Here is a 20,956-nt window from a genome sequence, read left to right on the forward strand (position 1 = left end):
TAGTTGTTGTCTCAAATGTCTCGCGCTGCCATCGAAAAGTAGTTTGCGCGCAAATCCTCAACTTAGCAAAACTCCAGCGCCAGCGCCAGTTCCGGCCAGGACTCGACCCGACTCGGGCACATTAAGTGCAGCGGGAACAGAGAACAGACAACAAAGTCGTTGCGAAGGAGAGCGGCCAAAGTTTGCAAAGCCAGCGCCAAGTGTTGCTGGCTCTCGAGAGGGCGGAGAGCGGAGCGGGGCCTCTGCCCTGCCAGCGGATGATGGCCGGGGATCAACGTTTTACGTAGCAGTCATGGAGCCGTAAAAAACTTTCGCAACAGACTACACAGACAGCACGGCGGACAGCGCGGGGCCAAGACAAGGGGTGACATCCAATGTGCAACTTTTTGGCGAGAAGTTCTTTTCATTGTGCTGCGCCCTCTGACACTGACATGGAACCAAAACTGTGGCTAGAGCTGGAGCTGGAGCTGAAGCAGGGGCTGGCGCTGGAGCAGGGGCTGTAGCAGGGCTATAATGCGAGATTGGGAGCTGTCGCACATAATGCGCACAATGAAGTGCACTTTTCATACTCGAAAGAATTGAAAAGTTGTTTGCCACCCGAACGCGCTCAACGAGCCAGCATATAGATGAGCTATAGAAGCACTTCGTTTACCAATTGGATTAAAAGCATATACAATAAATGGATAAGTCGAGGAGAGACCAAGAGAGTCTCCGCTTATACAGAGTGTGCTCTACCTAATCTATATTTGATGACATTCAAGATCGATATAAAAATTGCTTGAGCTCAGCTATTTACGATAATATTTAGGAATAACATTTATCTATAATATATATGTTACTTATAATAACTTTTGCTCAAACTAAGGTTCAGCCCGGTATCTGTTTAATTATTTTTTAATCACTAGAAATCACCAGAGAGCTACTAAACGAAATTTCGTAATATTCTGAATTATTAATTGTGTCAAACTAAAATTGAAATATTATATAAATAATATATAGTTGGAATTTAACGCAGTGTTAATTAGTTTAATGGCAATTGACTCGAATAGAAAATTCATTTAACGATTTATGACTTTTTTAATATCTGAACTAATCATCTATCTAACTACATAGTCTGAGGGGTATTTAAATTTAAATTTCTTACATACAATAAATTGTATGCATAATCATAAACAGTGCGCACAGTTTCAAACTGACTTCCAATTAAGAAGCCATTTATTAAATTCGTTGCATTCAAGTCCTTTCCTCCAATGCAGTCTCTAGCCATAAAAACCTGAAACTCTGAATATTCACACACTTTTATGTGTATAAGCATCGCAGCAAGGTCAGAAAATAAAATTCTTTCGCTCCACACTTTATATATATATACATATCTAAATACATATTCATATATATGTATGCTGTGTGTGTGTGCTGAAGGATGCGCCGGCAGGCTTTGCCATTTGGCTAGACCTGTACCAAGAGCCACTTGTTGCAAATATTTGTTGACTGTCGCTGAAATTTATGACCCAACGCGGAGCGACAAAGGCAGCAGAGTCAGCTAAAGCAAGAGCAGCGGATGGGGGCAAATGGCAGCCAAAGGCCGCAAGTTTTTGCTGCTTATGAGCGAATTATCAAAAACCAACTTAAAACTTTTGCCAACTCTCCAATACAGCATCAAAACAACATTAACACAGCCACCACAAGGCAAACGGCTAAATGCAAGCTCTATAGAGAGAGTGAAAGAGAGAGAGAGAGAGAGAGAGAGAGAGAGAGGGGAGAGTGAGAGCTGCTGCACTTGGACTTGAACTTGGAATCGGTCTGGGGCTGGGATTGGGGCTGCTCTCGCTGCTGACTGCGCCCTTTCTGGCTGTCTGCTCCTCTTCGAGTTCATGAGTTACAACTTAATTGAAATCGCGCTTTGTTGCAGCGACAATGCATTCGCCCCTACAGAGGCCGCGCTGTGAATGGCGAGCGCTTCTAGGACGCCAGTCACGATCGGCACTCTTTAGTTATTTGCCTAATGCCCGCGTGAAATATGACGAGGCGTTAAGTAGTTGCCGACCAGCTACAGTGGAGTGGGCCAAAACTTTGGGTGAGTCGCATATGGTATTATTAAACAGAGCTGAAGACTAAGCATAGACTTAAGCTGAACTATTGTAGATTTTGAGCTACGAACTTGGTTAACATTGAAGTCGAAATTTAATAGTAAAGAAAAAGTCTAAATTAATTTGTTATATTTATTTTGTAAATTTGATAGAGAGATAGTTTTTCACTTTGTATTCTCACTTGCTTTAAATAAATTAAATTCTCAATTATTGTCACTAGCCGTAATCGAACTAAGTCATTTTTTTATTTTGTCTACCCACTGTCCCAACTATTTTTGTCGGTTGCACAATAAGAAAAAGAAGTCGCAGGCCAGAGCTAAGCAAAAGAAACTCGTATGCATTTAATCATCGTAACTTAAGCTCGAGATCATGTTGTGCCACAGTCAGAGTGCCGCGACTCCAACTTCGACTTTGGCTTTAAGTTCGACTTGGAGTCCAGGTCTAAGTCGGCCCATGGGCCGCACCCTCCGCGGGAGACACTTTTTGTTGGGTCTCAGGTTCGAGTCGCTGCTTGGCGTTGTCTCTGTTTCATTTTTTAATATCAAAGCAAAAAAAAAAAAAAAATATATATATATAGAAAGAAGCAGAAAACTTCATGTCACCGCAGCGGGCTGGTTGCCTTTTTTTTTTTTTTTTGTAGGCGCACAATTTTTTCTTATTTCTCGTATTTTTTTGCACGCCACTGTGGAAGCGAGGGCAGGCGGTGGGGTGGGAGATGAGGGAGCAGCGGCTGGATTAAGACGACGAAGTGTTTGGCTATGGCCAGGTCCAGGTCGGACCCATTCATGGGGCAGCATGGAGCAAGGCGCATGAAACGTGGAGCGTGGAGCGTGGAGCCACAGCGTGTTCTGGAGATTAATAAATTGATGGCATCCATTGCACATAACGTGTAACTAATGGCGCTCATCAATTCTGCTTTACATCTCAATCTGGCCAAGGCAGCGAAATAAAAGAAGAGCGAGCAAAAAACGCTGAGCCTGAGCCCAGAGCCTGAGCCGGGCCAGAGCTAGCCTGAGCCTCGATGTGGACAAACAATTCGGCGGCGATTTAGTAATGACCAACGACAAGGCTGTATTAGAGGAAAAGGAAGTGCTTTCGGCAGACCAACACTTAAGCACACTTAAACACACTCGCTCTGCCTCTTTCTCTCTCTCCTTCTTCACTTTCACTCGCCAGCAAAGGAAAAGGGAATTTCAGCATTTGATTTTGTCAAATCCAGCTGCTGTTTATGCAACTCGCACGCATACTTCGTCCTGCCTCCTGCAGCCTCCTTTCTGCTCTGCTAACATGCTCGAGTCTAGAGCCTTTTACGGAAATTGTCTGCGGATTAGTTACGCTCCGATTTTGCAACCTTTTCGCTTTCGTTTTCAAAACTATTGTCAATTTGCATTATTCGGGAGACCGCCTTCTGTGACGACTGAGTCGAACTCGAGGCCGGAGTCTGACCCATGTCTGTACCTCTTTCGACCTCTTTCACACTGCGTGACATTTGTCGCAGCCTTTGTTTCACTTTTGCCAGTGCATTCATCGATTTCGCTGTCGGAAATTCGCAAATTTGGCCAAACGTCAGGTAAGGGGACGGTGTATTTGCGTTCATTGCAGATGGATTACGACTAATGCGAGCGATTGGCCAAGGCAATAAAGTGAAATTACTCGGACGTGTCAAGGTCGAGCAATGTTTTGGATTTTAGCATTGCAAGTAAATGAATGTTTATTGGGTATAAATATTGCAAATAGAAATATCTGAGGAGTAGCGAATTTATTTATTAATTTGATGAATAACAAACATAAAGACTTTAGCTTTGGAATTGCAAACATAATGCAGTAAACAAATGAAGTAAAATATTAATTATAGAAAAAGAATTGTTCTCTACAAGGAGCTTTGAATTTGTTAAAATGTCAAATAATATTCTTGATATTTTAAAGAATCTTATTCTGTTGCTCATATTAATAATTAAATAATTTCTTTATGAATTTAAACGAAATTGTTTGATTTCGAAACTTTTATAATTAATTTTTATAAATAAAAATAATTTAAAAATAAAAATAAATAAAGCACAATTAGTTTTATATACTGCCATAGCAATTAAACTTTTCGTTATATTTTGCAATAATTTAAAATATTTTGTGATCAATTTTAGTGTCACGGTTTCAAAATATTCAAACTCCTTTCAATATTTCCATTTGAATATAGCTCCTTAAGCAGTGCAGTTAAACCCTTTGCCAAGCAGTGCCACTGCTTGTATAGCGGGTTTATAGCACGTTCTGAAAGCAGTGCACGCGTGTAAGACTGAACGAAAAGATCGTTGTGGCAACTGTCATTCTCTATAGGGCTGCCATTTTCAGCCAGTGTCATTTTAGTCTAATAATAATAGGGCTTTATAGGAAGAATTTCCTATAATTGTATTGCAGTAAAATGAAAAAAAAAAAAAAATAATAATAATAATAATTTTGCATTTGTTGTTAATGAAATAGTTGTAAATGTTGTTGGTTCTTTTGATGGATTGTATTCAACTACTACTATGACTAGTTAAACTACATTCAAATAACTAACTACAGCAACCCACTACTATAAGAAGAAGAAAAATTCCACTTAATACGTTTCGTGGAATTGTCGATCACTTTCCTTGACACTTACCAAACTGACTTCGCATCCAGGGATACAGTGGAGACGGCATCCCTGAGGACTGCGAACTCGGATTTTGGGATGGAGGCGTATGCTGTCCGGGATGTCCTTGATGCATCTGTGGCGGGCCCTGTCCAGCGCCCGGATGCATCATCGCCTGCGGCGGTGCCACCACCGGCGGCACAACTGTCTGCTGTTGCCCATACATGCCCATGTTGTGGTGGTTCTGATGCACCTGCGAATGCATCTAGATTAGTGTATTGATCGAGGATTAGGAATGCCATGCAACCAGCACCAAGAAGAAATGTAAAGTGAGTAAGGGCATAAAGTCAGTTGCTTGGCGCTTACCTCTGTCACGTCGGGAACGCCAACATCCGTGTAGCCCAGCTGTGGAACGCGGAGGCGGACGCAGAGGTGAAAGAGATGAAAGGAAGCGTTAAGAATGTTATAAGCGAGGAGCCAAGCTTAAGGCTAAGATTATGCCAGGCAGTGCTGTCCAAGCAGCAACCCATACGAGCTACCCACCATACCTCTACAGCATGATCTCTACTCACCTGTGCCTGCGGATGACCCATGTGGTGGGGCAGCGACATCTGCGCATTCATATGATGTCCGCCCATCTGATCGACCAGCGGCGGTGAGCCTCCCTCCTGGACCATGCCCAAGCCCCCGACGGCCGCCTGCAGCTTGCAGCTGGCATAGACGACGGGCTGTTGCTGCTGCGGATGTGTCACCTGTTGCGTCACCTGAGGATGCTGCTGCTGCAGCGGCGCCTGTTGCGCCTGCTGCTGCTGCTGTTGTGTTTGCGCTTGCTGCTGCTGTGACTGTTGCTGCTGCTGCTGCTGGACCAGCTGACCGTTCGTTTGGGCCTGCGGCATGACGCCGCCCACCTGACTCGAGGGGCTGTCGGGGCGCGAGTAGCCCTGGTGCTGCTGCTGCTGTTGCTGCTGCTGGTCCATGCCTTGGCCGTTGTAGTAGGGCATGCGATCGTAGGGCGGGAAGCGCGGGTAGGGCATGTTGCCCTGCTGATTTGGATTCTGGCTGTAGTGATGCATCTGCTGTGCATCGAGATCGGTGACCCCGTTGCCCGGATAGTGGCCATGGTGCATGTCCGCCCCCATATACGAGTTTGTGAAATATGACGTCATGCTCTCGCAGTTATTTGTACTCATCGTCATTTTTGTCGTCTTACTCCTGTTGACTGTTGCCTCGAACTGTTGCTCTAGATAGCGCTTACTTAGTTGCTAGTGACTGTGACTCGACTCCGTGTGCTTTTAGCTACTTTCCTATATACAAAGTAAACTGCAAGGGAATTAGTCGACCTTAATATACCTTCAGCATATTGCGTGCACAGACTCACCTAAATATCCTTTGAACACTTAAGTACAATGTACAATTGCGCCTTAAACTTAGTGTGTGAGTGCGTGTGTGTGTATGTGTGTGTATTTGAGTAAGGGGGTGAGGTATTAATTGATTTGCGTCCTCTGTTTGCTGTGTTGGCTCCTCGCTTCCTCCTAATTTGGTAGAAAATCCGTTGGTGTTGTAATTGCTGTTGCCTAAATCCTTAAGTAGCCTTAACCTCTAGTTGTTACTTTCAATTTTGATTTTGAAACTCTGCAATTAGACAAAGAAAATGCATTGGCGTTTTAGTTCCATCGTCATTTGATTTCGTGATTTGTTGTTCATCGCTCAAAGTTTGTATTCAAAGTGCCGCTCGAAATTTGGTCGGACATGTGCTCTGAGCTTGAAGCAACATGTGCTTCGCGCTCTGTGGGCGAATCTTCTGATTGATTGTTTATGCTACGCTTTGAAAAGTTCTTAAAAATCAGATCAAAGCGATCAGAAGCTCTGAGCAAAAAGTGACAAATACTGGTAGAGCACAGGGGCGTGAATTGAGAGGAACTTCAGGGGGAGAGAGATGGATTAATGGGTAGAAAAGAGGAGAGATATGAATAGGAAAGACAAGAGAAAGAGAGTGTGTGAGAGAGAAAGAGATAGAGAGAGCGAGAAAAATATGAAAGAATATCAAGAAGGTAAAATATACAGGAAAGCAAGAGAGAGAGAGGGAGAGAGAGAGAGAGAGAGAGAGGGAGAGAGAGAGAGCGAGAAAGAGTGAGAGAGGGAGATATAGAGAGAGCAAAAGATCTAGAGGCTAATACATAATCCCATTCAACATATGCTTAGAAAAAAAAAAAAAAAAACATTTTTTAATTGTCGAGCCAATACTGAACTGGTAGATATTAGACTATCACGACTATCGCAAAAATTTATAACCAAGTGTCAGGAATCATCATATTCACATATAAACGACCTGGCATAGACTTGTCTTTTTTAGAGTTTAGTGTTTAATTTCATTTAATTTAGTTTGTATTAAATTTTCATGGGGTTTTCTATTTCTTTGTTTTTCCCCAAATAATAATGTTATCGCATATCCATATGTCATGTATGTAAATAAATAACTTAGCAGAAAAGGGCTATGTATTAGCCTAAACTCTTCAAACATTGTAAAATACCATTCACAACATCATGTAATAATAACAAAGAGTGAAATAAATTGCAATTGAAATTAAAAAATAATTTATTCCATTTCAAGTATTTTAATGCATAACAAATTTTAAATAAAATTTAATATATTCTACATAGAAAAAATCCAATCAGCATTTCGCTGATCAGAAATTTCAATTACAGTTCAAGTAGCCACAATAATCAGCTAATGAAACTATTGAGAGTGCTCTAAGCAGCTTCTCGCTCTCACTTATGGTTATTTCAGCCGCTTGGGGCTTCTTTTTGGCATTCCTAACTGAAATATCATTCATTGGTTTTGGCTGGCTGACAGGCTGACAACATTCGTTGAATTTATGAATATGAAATCAATTGTGTTATCCCCCTTTGACCTGACATCCTTCCGGTCAAAGTGATTTAATTTCCTGGCTCATTATCACGAGTCTCTGACCTCATAAATCAAAACTCGAACAATGCAGACAGACAGAGACAGACAAACACACACACACATACACAGTCAGCCGCATTGAGGCTGGCGATGTCAGACAGATAGACAGAGACACACGTTACATGCCATGCATATATGCATGCTTCTGCCTCTCTCTCTCGCTCCCACTCCCACTCCCACTCGTGCTTGATGGTGGTGACAGCCCTGCCGAAAAACTAACTAACGGTAACTTGTTGTCGGAAATGAAACTTTTGCAACTTTGCGAAATGGCCGAAGCGCAAGAAGAGAGAAAATGTAAAACTTTAAAATATTTCAGCGACAAGCGTTGCCTGCATATTTTTACTCTCGCCCACTTTCCTCTTTTGTCGCCCACTCCTTGCTCTGGTCTTTCGTTTTAACATTCCTCCTCGCTTGTATTTGTATTGTGTTCTGGTGTTGCTGCTGCTTCTGCTCCTCCTCCTGCTGTCATACTCCCATGCTCCGTTATTTCGCTTTTGTTAACGAAATAATTTCTTGCGCCGCTGCCGCTGCCGCTGCCGTTGCCGTTGCCAAAGCTTCCCTTTCAATTACACATTGGCCGCCGATGGAGAGCGGGAGGACATGCTCGGCGCGAAAGGACAATGCCAGCCGGAAGGAAGCTGCGCCCCGCCCAAAGGCCAGCGCAGCCACCCAATAACTAACGGATCCGGCAAAACTGGTGGCTCGCATTGCCTACAGAGATGCCCATAAGCGAGTATGCGATATGTAGGTGGTTATCAGATATGTGGTGCTTGAGGTGAAGGAGGCAAGGAGGTGGCGAGGAGAGGAAAGTGGATGAACGGCAACAGCGAGACGGCAGCCTTGGCCCTGACTGGTTGAAGGGGCGAAGAAATTCAGTCAAGCACAAGCGAGATGATAATAATGTCTGATGTGTGTTTTGTGTGGACGTTGTTGTTGTTGTTGTTGTACTATGCCACTTACTGTTGGGTGTGTGTGCGTGCGTGTGTGTGTTCACTTTATGATTTATGTTTGTCTGATGTGATTTATTCAAGCGAACAAATGCTAAAATTTGATTTGCAATAAAAGATTTGCAACCGAAAATAAAGCAACGAGGCTTTAATTGTTCTTTGATCTACAAGTTGCATGAAATAGAATTCAATTGATTCTTATTCCGAGTCATGTGAGTAAAACTCGAATTTGAATAATATTTAATTCAATTAAGTCCATTGAAAATATCATTTGTTCAAGCATAAATTCCCTTTCAATAGGCAACAAAATGAAGCAGGAGAATTTTATTGCATACTTTCAGGCAAACTGTGTTGAGCCCTCTTGCGGCCACAAATTGAAGCTCTTCACTGTTTATTGACAGATGTCGCTTTCGGTTGACAGACATGTGGCGCCCCCTTTTAAGGAATAAACGAAGCTTGACAGCCGACAATGTGCTGAGTGCAATGTTTAAGGAACATCGTGGAGAAACAGTTGCCATTCATTTTTAAATTTAATAAAGGCCATTCATACTTAAGCTATAATTAAAACAGCGAGTGAAGGAGAAAAAGCTGAAATTAATAACTAAAAAATATATACCGCAATTGTATAACAAAAAAAAAAATAATAATAATAATAAAAATAATAATAACAAAAATAATAAATAAATAAATAAATAAACAAACAAATAAATAAATAAATAAATAAATAAATAAATAAATAAATAAAAAAAAAAACAATTCAGCTTATATTGCCTATATTTGAGCACACTGTTTTAGACTGAGAAGAGCTAAAATACATTAAACATTGAAGTCTTTCAGTTAAATATTAAAGTGACACTTTCTGGTTAGAAAACTAACAGCAGTTATCGAACGCTTTTAACCACTGTGCAGTTGCTCATGCAATTAGCGAAGACAGCAACCATAGTTTCAAGCCCAGCCCACTTTAGCACACACACACACATACTTGCACAAAGAAACGGGATTGCGCATGGCATATGGGCAGTACCGTTACCTGTTTAAGTCGTCAACGACAACGGAGGCCCCTCTACAGCTGATGTAGACGACAACAACAACAACAACAGCAGCAGCAGCAGCAGCAACAACAGCGCAACGCATATGGTAGCCAATCCATCAAAGGCAACAAGCAACAACAATAACATGAGCTCGGCAATGCAGTTAATCAGCACACACACATACACACACACATGCATACGCACATGTAGGCACACAGTGGCACGCACACAGGCACGTGCAGACACAGCCATCAACACGATGCCGAAACCGAAACCGACTCACTCACACGCATGCGCTGTCTCATGATGGAATGGAATGAAAATGAATGATTTCATTCTTCAGCCATCAGCTGCAGCCATTTTGATTTACGATTGCGTCGGTGTCGGTGTCGGCGTCGGCGTCGGCGTCGGCGTCGCTGACGCTGTTGTTATTGCCTGCTTCTTCTTCATAGTTTTGCATAGCGGCCATGCGAAGGCGTCGCCTTTGTTGTATTTACAGTTTTTGTTGTCGGCATCTTCATATAGTTAGAGGGAGACGGCAAATTAGAGTGAGACGAGCCATGAATCAAGGTAACGGTCAACATACAAAAGGCAGTTAGTGCGACTTACACCAGGAAGATGGAGGCCAGACGTACACGAAAGTCTCTCAATTAAGCCAAATTGAAAACGTTCTGCTCGGCTGCGCCAGCTGCTTAAATTACTGTTTAGCATTTTATTTAAATAATAACTAATTGGCTGGGCCAACTTTAACAGAGCTACTATTAAGATCCACCTTGATTACGGATTAGTATGTTAACATTATGTGGATGAACAGGAGGCTTAAACTTAACTGTGATTATATTTGAATAAACATTAATAGAAACTTTTATAGCAACTCTCGAGCAGGAATAAACCATAAGAAATCATGTTCAAGGGAAAAGTAAATTCAAGCAGCAAAGGATTCCGCCTAGAAGCATTTTCCATTTCCTTTTGAGCTCGCACAAACAGTTATATGACAACAATTTGCCTTGCTAATTTCCTAGTAAGTTAACACATCTTTAGGCCCACACATTTATTTATCTTAACTATCAATAAACGCTGAGCAAATGACCTTGAAATATTGCTCAAAATGTTTGCGCGGAGAAACAAAAAACAACTTGTAAGTAGTTAAGAGGGCATAAAAAACAGAAACTGGCAACTCGAAGCACGTGCTCAGGCCGAATGCCAGAAGAGTTTATTGTGCCATCAACTAAAGGAGCAAATAAAATTTTATTACCACTATAAATTTCAGCACTTGAAGCGGACCAAAACGCAGACGCGTCGGCAGGTCCTCTCCCTGGCTGGGCCTGGCTTGGCCTGGCCTGGTCTGGTCTGGTCTCGTTTCGTTTCGTTGACTGCTCGGCTTGGTCTGGTCTGGTCTGGTCTGTTGGAGGATAAGCCCACGCGATTTAGCGACGGTGTTGCATAAAGACGAACGAGCGTAAGAGGCAAACGGCGATCAAGACGGAAACGACAGCGGGCTGGGGAGCGGGACGCAATGGGAACTGTAAGGCAGCGAGGCCTGCATTTTTCTCACATTTATCTTTTTTCGAGTGCTGCGTTTTATTGCGATTGGAAATTGAGCTTGTCAACGCGGCCGTCCGCGACGCTTGGCTAGTCCGGCTATCAATTGACGGGGAGGGATACGTCTGCTGCTGCTGCTGCTGCTCCTGCTGCTGCTGTGTTGGCCCTTGAGGAAGGGCTAAAGTGGCCAACAACAGCTGGCAACGTTTTCAGTTTTGGGAGCGCGCGCGCTGCCCGCTGATAATAAAAATGTCAGCCGCTTGACGATTGCCGGTTCATAAATAATGTTTTGCATTTGAATTGGAAATTGGGAATTGCCAAAGAGGGCAACAGGCAAAAGGGGCGCGGCAGAGCCAGAGGTGAGGCTTGGCCTGGCTTGGCTTAGCACTCTGTGCCCATGGCTAACTGAAGCAAGCGCTGTAGACGTATTTCTTACATTTAATTGGCCCTATTTAGCATTCACTAATGGACATGAGCCCAGTGTGCAGCGTGCAGGCACCTGCAACGAGCCCAACTGCAGCCCAGTTGGGAATATGAGAATATGCTGAGACCAGAGGAACAAGAACTGATAATAAATCTAATTGACACATTTGCGCCGGTAGACCTCAGCTGCGCCGAGGCCAGTCCCATGACAATTGACATGACTCCAAAGCCCAGCCAAGTCGAGCCGAGCTGGCCAATAATATGTGAGTGCGTGCAATTAAAAGTGCACTGCATTGCTAATGATGGCTGATGACAGAGCTGGAGGGGAGGGTGGGGAGGGCGGGGAGCGGTACATCGATCAGTCAGACAAGACGATTGTTGCCATTGCTCGTAATTATGCCTAAAATGCTGACAATGTACACAATACATAAATTTGCGATCATATCGAATCATCCATCGCAAACATGGCACGGCCCGTCGCATCGAACGATCGATCAATCTTTCGCTGCTGCTGCTGCTCTGGCTGCTGCTGCCCGTTGTGATAACGCGCCAGGGAACCGGGCAGCGATCAAGTCAAGTGGATGCTGGTCTGCCTGTGCGCTGTCTGTACTGTCCACACTGGACTTCATCTGTTGCCGTTGATTGGCAGCGCTGAGTGGCGGAGGAGGAGGGCCATGCTCGCCTATTGCCAATTGATTGGCAACAACATGACCAGCGCTCTGTTGTTGTCCTCCATCAGTGTTGTAATGAGGAATGCCTTCATTACAAGCCGAGCAATGCGTAAACGCAACGCACGCATGCGCATGGCCGCCGTTGCAGTTGGAGTCGCAGCCACAATTCCGTGCCCAGATGCAACACGCACTCACGCACGCACGCTGCAGCTCACGCACAGCAGACGAACGGGCAATGGCAGAGGGGGGGGGGGGGGGGGGGGGAGTTGGGGCGCGAGGCACTCTGTTAAGATCTGTTGCAGCTTTATCGAGTGTTTGTTAAGTGCAAATGCGAACGCTTGTCGTCTGTTTCTCCATTTTTTGTTGTTGTCGTCCTCGTCGTCGTCGTTGTTGTCTTATAATGAGAGAGCACGTTTAAGTACCCGGCAGCTGCCCGCTCTCGTAATGCGTTGCCACAATTGAATTGTTAAGTGCGTTTGGGGCCAGACAAAAACACAAAAAGACGAAAACACAACAACAAAAAGCAAAAGGAAATACACAAAGCAAACAACAGCAGTCGCTACAAGAGACACCATTCCAAGCAAGCAGCCCCAGCTCCAGTTCCCAGTTAGCAGTTCGCAGTTCGCAGTTCCCATTGCCCAGTTCGCCGTTCGCCGTTCGCCGTTGCGATTGCGTGTGAAAATTATAATTTCGTGTGCAGTTCCAAGTGCGCACCACCGCGAGCCACCGCGAGCCATCGCGAACCACCGCCTGACCATTGACCAGAGACTCTACTTAAAATGTTGTCAACAATTTGCAAGCAACTTTTTATTCTCTCTCTCTTTCTCTCTCACACACACTCTATTTGTCTCCCTCTCTGTTGGCTGTTCAAGTTTTAAGTGTTAATTAAATTTCATTTTATTGCCCAAATGAAAGTGAACATAATTTTTAATACATTTTTGTTAATTTCTTTCTGCCTCATAGCTAATGCGGCACATTAAACTGCAAGCACTGACCATAAATAACGCATTTTATGGCTGAAATACGGCAGACGAAACAAATGAATGAGCTGCTCCGAAATTGTGTTGGATTTACCAACTCAGCCAGTTAGACGTTTGAGTTATGCAAAAGGTCAGAAGGTGACAATTTCTATGCTTCTTCTTGTTTTCGCACAATATTTGATATCAAATATCACTGAGAGGTAAGACTCATTAGAATTACGGACTTTCGCTTTTCACTTTTCATTTGCGAAAGTTATAGATAGTTTCTTTTATATAAAAAATGCTAACAACATTGTTAGTAATACCTATAAAGTCATATAATGGCATACATTGTACATTTTTGGGTCTAGCACTGGAGATATTAATTAAATAACTTTGCTAAATTTATTTTCTAAATTTTACCAAGTTTACTTGACTTTAGTTTATTAAACCTGCAGTAAATATATTTATTGTATAAAATATTATAGCTCTACTCTTATATTTAACTTAAATATTGCTCTACATTACCAAAATTTTGCGAGCTCAACCTTAATATAATAAGGCAGAATACAAACTAGGTACAGCAGTTAGGAACCTGCCTTGGGCAACAATTCGACTTCCCACGGAGCGCAAGAAATCAGCGGGAGGTGAGGTGAAAGTTGGAATTGCATAAGAACCAAATGCCGTAACCTATGCAATTGTTTGACGTTTTTCCGAGAGAGGAAGAAAATTGCGTAAGATACTGCCAAGGCCTCGAGCACTGTGGGCCACAGGTGCGCGTCGCTTACCTGAGGCGTGCAGGCCATGAAATCGGACACAGAGACAGGCCCGAAATAGAGCAATTAACCTTGCCTACGTGACGGCGAGTGTCTTTAGGGCACAAGCGAATAGAGCCACGTTCATTTGAGTCATTTCAGTTACATTTAATACAAAACGAGTCTTTGCCTAATTGTCAGTTAGTGGCTGCGATTATCGGAGCGCAAACTGCGGCTGCGACTGCGGCCAGGAGTTGTCATAAAAACCACACGTAATTGTCACATTATTTAATTTAATTGAAAACAACCTGCAATTAATTCACTATCGAACAATCTGTATGTCACTGCAGCTCGTTGCGATGACGTCTTATTGACTAATTAGGCTGTGAGTGTGTGAGTGTGTGTGTGTGTGTGTGTGGGAATCACAATTTGTGAAAGAGACTAAAGCCAGCAGATCAAAGTTTAAGCTAGATTTACTGTAGGGCTTAAAAGCAGAACGAGATTATTAATCCGATTGTCAATTCACATTCAATACACATATGCATATATGTATATCTATAAGTATATATTTGCCTATCCATATTTAGTTTGCCTAATTGATAGACTAATAGATAGTTGATAGCTAACTAATATTTTATGTAATGGTCATTCGCTCTCAGTATTTATATCTAATCTAGCTATATAATTATCTATCGTACTATAGCCTGTTATCTGTCTATCTGTTAATGAATCTATCTATTGACTCATATATTACCTATATAATATATAGTATATAATATAATAGTAATATATACTATATACTTATCTATATTTTTATATCTATATGTATTTATATGAATAGATATTTCATCTATCTAAATATTCATTTAAAATTAAATCTCGCTTATATATATATCAAACTATGTGAATAAAAAGTTATTTATGTTTATATTCTTCAAATGATGTGGAATTTAATCTTCTCCTTCTTATTATTATTATTATTATTATTATTATTATTATTATTATTATTATTATTATTATTATTATTATTATTAATATTATTATTATTATTAGTATTATTAGTATTTAATTATTTACATTATTACTATTACTATTGCATTATTTATCCAAATACAATTGATTTGCTTTTATTTTTTATTTATTTACAGAGCATTTGATTACTCAGCTTTATTTGCGCTCATCTTCAGTCCTATTAACAATGTCACCGTCAACTGCAGCCATGTGCTCTCCACTGTCTGATCCATATAGATGCTTATTTACTTATTCAAATTGTTGAGATTTCCTCCTCCATCTCCCTAAAACCAACTATTTCATTTCCATTTCCCATCGCATGTCGACTGCCTGAATGCCTGCCTGCCCGCCCGCCCGCCTTGCCGCCTGCCCGCCCTGATGCTGTCGCCCTGTCTCTATCCCTGTCCTATTCAACTTGCCGCCTGACACTTCTCTGACAGCGACAGGCCATGAGCAAAACTTTTGTTCTATATACAATTTTTTCTTTTTGTCTTCCACACTGTGTCGCTTGATTCAGAGAAAACACAGAGTGAGTGAGAGAGTGGGATAGAGAGAGAGAGAGGGAGGCAGAGAATATGAGCAGAAATGCTAAAACAAAACGCAAAAGACTCGCCCAGAGCCAGTGAATGTCATGACAGGCTCACTGACTTCGGGGCCCGGGGCCAAACTGAATTGCTGACTAACAGCCCTGTCGCGAAATATGAGTCCATTTCAGCGTAAGATACAGATACAGATGCAGATACAGATACACAGCAGCTCAGATACTTAGATACGTTTGGTGAAAGGGATGTGGCTGGCGGCCTGCACCGCCCCAGGGCCACATCAACGCAGACAAGCACACACACACACACACACCCATTGTATACACTCTCGTCTTGGCCCCACTGTGCGCACGTGCTTAAATACTTTGGCAGCAACAAAATGAGAGAGCACTTTTCAGGATGTGACACAAAATGCCGCCATCGTCGTCGCTGTCATCATTGTCTGCTTTAAAGATTACACAAAATATTTGTAAAAATACAAAACACAACAAGCGACTGTCGAGGGGCGGTGGGGGTGGGGTGGGGTGGCTGCCACACAAAAAATAAACTCGCAGCTTTACAAAAATAACAACTGCGGAGGCAGCCGCACAAAACGAAACAAAATCAAAGACAACAAGCGAAGAAAAGCGAAAAAACACGCATACCCACACACACACACAAACACACGCACACGAAAATATTTACAAAATATTTTCCACTTCAACGAAATGGAAAACGCGACCGCCCCAGAAGCAGGCACCGCTCCACACCCCACCTACCCGCCCCCCGCTCGCTGCCTTGGCTGTTGCCGTGACACGACTTGAGTTGACTTGGCTTTTGTCAGCCCCTCGTACCCCGCGCTCTCAGCCGCTCTCCCTTGCCAGCCCCTCGCCCAAAATGTTCATCTTTCCGCCTGTCAGCTCGTCTTTCCGTCTGGCAATGGCTCGTTGGCTCCGTCTCGGGCGCGCCCGCGTCGTCGTCGGCGTCGGCGCCGCCGCCTGACAACGACAAAAAGAAAATGCAGCGCAGCGTGAAATGCCTCGAGAGCAACACCAACAACACCAGCAGCAACAGCAACAATGCAAATCAAATGCGCGCCAAAAACAAATTGCAAACTGAACTTGACTGAGAAATCAGCTGCAATAAGAAAATCTCACACAAGTGTAGCTGCAGCTCTATCTGTATCTGTAAGTGCATCTGTATCTGTATCTGTCTTTAGCTGCTCGAAGTGTTTGCCTAAGTGAATAGTGTGAAAAATGCAGCTATGCAAGCGGCCTAATTCCGCATCGAGCTGAGCAATTCATAATTGTATCTTTGTATCCATATCTGTGTGCATCTTTGTATCTTTTGGCTGGCGCTGCGGCAAGCCGGCTTTTAATTGATTTTATTTGCGCTGACCCAAAAATAAATGATAGACTTTAAATTGGTTAGGCGCCAATTGAATTTTGAAACCAAAGGAAATCTTCATTGAAGCCAATAAGCTATGGCTTGATAGCTGCATGAATTGGCTGGGAATATTTTATACACATATATATACAAGTTTTACAGTTACTTCTCTTTAAGTGTGGTTTTCTAACGAAGCTCTACTTAACCCATAATGCCAAATTGTTTTCAAGTTACATTCGATTGTCATTAAGTCAGCGGAAGCAAAGCTAGCAACCCTTCCCCCTCCCTGCACCCGCTTCTATCTATGCTAATGTGTGCGGGCCCCCAAATCCCTTTAAAAGGACCCGCTCATTGCACTCCCGAGACTTGTTTCGCACACCGTCGCCCCAGACGACCCAATCCCTGTGCTGCTTAACCCAAGCGCTGCTCTATGATATGATAATTATATGCTGCCCACAAAAAGCACACACGCACACGCACACACATCAAATATTATATTCATATAGGGCAACAAAAACTTCAACACTGTCGGAAAAAAACCATATATGTATGTATATATATAACATGGAGCGACAACTACAAGTCAAAATATAAAATGGAAAATGTGTGAATATTTCATTTGGTTTACCAACAAAGTAACAACAAAAAATATACAAATATACATAAATGCAGAAACGTAGCAACGAGCAGTGTTCCAAATGGCACATGTGGCAACAACAACAACAACAACAGCAACTGGGACAGCAACTGGAGCAGCAGCAGCAGCAACAACAACGCACACGTCAATGTTAATTTAGTCAAAGCTAGAACCCGGCGCAGGCAACACAACAACAAATGAAACAATTCCATTGGGCATTGTTGCGGGACACCTACTACACTGCCCCGCCCATCTGCTAGCTGCAGCTCCTCCGCCTGATTTCACATGTGCTTCCATGTCAACTTTCATGAAATTAGCTGGCAACATGACGAGCTGCCAGCGGCTGCCGCCCTGCGCCGCAAGCACGCCCATTAGCAGGCCGCGTCGGGAATCGGACGGGGCTGGGGCGGAGGGTGGAGGCGGCCTGCGCCTAATGCGCAGCTGACACCTTGCCAAAGTAGTTTTCGCTGTTGCTGCGCGCGGTTAATTCACAGAGCCACAAAACAGCAACCGAAACCGAAAACGAAAATGAAACGTGGAGGTCCCATTGGGGATTTGGCCAACAGGCCTGTGGGCTGAGCCTTGCTTTTGGCTTGGCATTCGCTTTGGGTGGGGGCTGTGGCTGGGGCTGGGGCTGGGGCCGGTGCCGGCCACGCCTCAGTTCAGCTTTTGTGTGCACGTGTTGCAACACCGCGGCGGACGTCGAGCTTGATGCCACAGGCGACGGCTGGCAACGGTTGGCATTGGCGTTGCCTGCTAATTAAAAAAAGTAACAGAAACACTCGCCGCCTCCTCCCACTCCTGCTCCAGCGGCCCTTTTAGCCCTGCCCTCGGCCAGCAGGGCGTTTAGTTTAATTATTACAAATGGCCGAGGGCAAAAGTATTTACTCTAAATGCACTCACAATTTAGTTTAATTTAATTAAATCTGCAACCTAATGCAGCTGGTTGGAGCTCAGCGGGATTTACCAAAAAATTATATATTTTTGTTGCGGAGATTTAAAAATGTTTCTTTTTGCTCTACGAATAGAAAAAAATGTGAAACTATCGAAATATGTAATGAATGTATAAAATATTTTCATTTTATATTTAAATAAAACTGTTGAGTTTTGCTAGCACCATATGATAAATCCATGAATATTATATTGAAATATAAGATTTATATAATAATTGAAATCTGTAATGTTGTAGTGTTATTATCCTATTTTATAAACAAGGTAACGCCATGAGCTATGCTAAATCAAGGTAAAGAGATACTCCATATTCCAGCTGTAAATATCAATCAAGCCTTCAGTTAGTTTATTTTAGTAAACCATTCAAAGGACGTGCAAGTGCTTGCCACACTTGATGCGATTGTTGCTCTGCTGAACTATTTAACTATTGCATCAATAAATTGCTATTGCCTACTTCATTTCTATATTAAATCCTATTGCTGCCTCTCAGTTTGCTACTTTGCTTTCAGTTCAGCAATCAGCACTTCAAGCATTCATTCGCTCAATTCAACAGAAATCAAGTCCAATCAAATTCTAAACGTTGGCATTCGTCTCTGCGTAACCCGGCTGAGCTGTTAAATCGATAAAAACATTTCCAGTGCAATTTGGCTATCGAATTCGTGTGGCGAACTACTTGTAGATACAATATGCTAGATGGCCATGGCCATCGGCTTGTCCCCGCATTAGATACAGATACACAGATTAAGTTGTTTGCCCACGGGAGTAGTCAATGCCGTGTGTGTGTGTGTGCGTGTGTGTGTGCTGCGATAAATCCGTAACGAGGAATCGAGCAATGCACCATAACCAACGCAACAAGCGTCGCTGCCAAGAAGCTAATGACAACTGGCCTGGACTGGCCTAGCCTGGCCTGGCCTGGCCTGGCTTGACCAGCCCCGATAAGCCGAATCGCTTGTCCAGCTGGCAAGGCGGCCCGGCCATATGGATGAAAAACTAAAAATGGCATTAAAACATCGTAATCGCAGAGCAACGCACAGCTCGGGTGGATTTTCATTTCCATTTTCACAAGCGCATGGCGCAAAACGGAAAAACAACCCCGTCCACAGGGTAAGTTTGCCCCTACTCGTATCTGACGTATATATGTGTGCGTGTGTGTGTGTCTGATTGTGTGTGTTTCAATGTATGTGGGGTGGTTTTCATTTGGCTCGGTCTGCAAGTAATTCTATTGAAGGTTTTCCATTTTCATAGCGAAACTCAAATTGATGCGGGAGGGTGTCAAATGCACATTTACTTAATTACACAAATCTATGGCAGCTATTTGGCATTGTATTTAATAAGATTTGTTTTCTTCTTCTTACATTTCTTTGATTTGAGCATTGTCTCAATTTATTTTCAGAACGGCTAACGCAATGGAATTAAAGTTTTACCTGCAAAGAAAGAATGGATTGAAGAAAATGTTAATTATATATATTGCAAAAATTATTTAAAATAAAATAAAGTTTAATTATATAAAATAAATAATTTATATCAAGGAAGATTGTAGTTAAATGCCAAAATATATTTGATTTATGTTAATTATATGTGAATCTTTTCTTTTTAAAGGGGTTGAGGGTCTCACGTTTTGGAATATATATTGTATGCAAATATTATTAATTATTAACTATACATAAGTATTAATAAATAATTATCCATGTATTTTATAGTATATTCTATATTTTATAATGATGTATTATATTTTATTTAAGCTTCAGAAATATATTTAATTTAATTTATATTTTTTATTGAGTGCTATTTAAATTGAAAACACAATTGATATAGAATAATAGACCAAATCTCTTTCTTAATGAATTTGTTTTTATGGCTAATAAATATAAATGAATATTTTCTATCGATGGCTTTATTATACTCTCTTTACTCACTCTCAATTATAAGTATATAACACACATTATATCTAAGCCTCCTTCTTCTCGACCTCCTCCTTCCCCTCCAGCAACCATTTTACTTATGCTTAATGTATCATATCAAGTATCACAACGTTTCAGCTGATTTTTTATCATCGCTTGCGCTTCGTTTTAACTGATTTTATAAAATTATTATCTTTTATTGGGTATTAACTGTAAGCTGCTCAAAGTTTTTAGGCTGAATTGCGTTACCAAAGTTCAGTTTGAAATCTATATACTATACTATAGGCAAGTTGCTTATATACTCGATATATAGGCAAGTTGTTTAAGTGGCCATTTGCAGCAGTTGCAGGCATGCGGGAAACTCTGGCTACAATTTCAAGCTCGATTGCACCCAATTCGAGTGCTCAATTGCTACGGCTGTGGCACTTAATCAGCTGTAAGAAGCAATTAAGAAAAAGTCAACAGCAGACCCGCTAACCAATTCCAACTTCGCAGCTGCTGGACAGGGTGTTGATTAAGCAGCCATAAACAGAAAGAGAATGAGAAAGAGATAGAGGC

At 42.3% G+C, this 20,956-nt stretch overlaps 1 protein-coding gene and 1 long non-coding RNA gene across 12 annotated transcripts in view; one reads left to right on the forward strand and one right to left on the reverse strand.

Moving 5' to 3' along the window:
• The window catches only part of Antp (homeotic protein antennapedia), a 128,231-nt gene that overhangs the window by 9,927 nt on the left and 97,348 nt on the right, over window positions 1-20,956 (reverse strand). For 3 of the 11 annotated variants that reach the window (XM_018000523.2, XM_089476447.1, XM_018000524.2), the window contains 4 exons: window positions 6,074-6,327; window positions 5,268-6,015; window positions 5,062-5,100; window positions 4,714-4,960 (listed from right to left, as the gene is read on the reverse strand). In XM_018000523.2, the coding sequence (XP_017856012.1) occupies window positions 4,714-4,960; window positions 5,062-5,100; window positions 5,268-5,891 (910 nt within the window). In that variant the 5' untranslated portion in view covers window positions 5,892-6,015; window positions 6,074-6,327. Of the gene's footprint in view, window positions 1-4,713; window positions 4,961-5,061; window positions 5,101-5,267; window positions 6,016-6,073; window positions 6,328-19,852; window positions 19,922-20,956 lie in introns of all 11 variants that reach the window. The other 8 variants (XM_089476433.1, XM_089476446.1, XM_018000525.2 and 5 more) reach the window with 7 other exon arrangements.
• On the forward strand, window positions 10,155-11,468 carry LOC149270633 (uncharacterized). The gene is made up of 2 exons (XR_016270216.1): window positions 10,155-10,779; window positions 10,912-11,468. It is a non-coding gene; the product is annotated as an uncharacterized LOC149270633 (long non-coding RNA).

This window comes from Drosophila arizonae, chromosome 2 (genome assembly GCF_054131065.1).
Source record: "Drosophila arizonae isolate 15081-1271.41 chromosome 2, UAZ_ARI_1.0, whole genome shotgun sequence".
In the NCBI taxonomy this organism is placed as follows: domain Eukaryota; kingdom Metazoa; phylum Arthropoda; class Insecta; order Diptera; family Drosophilidae; genus Drosophila; species Drosophila arizonae.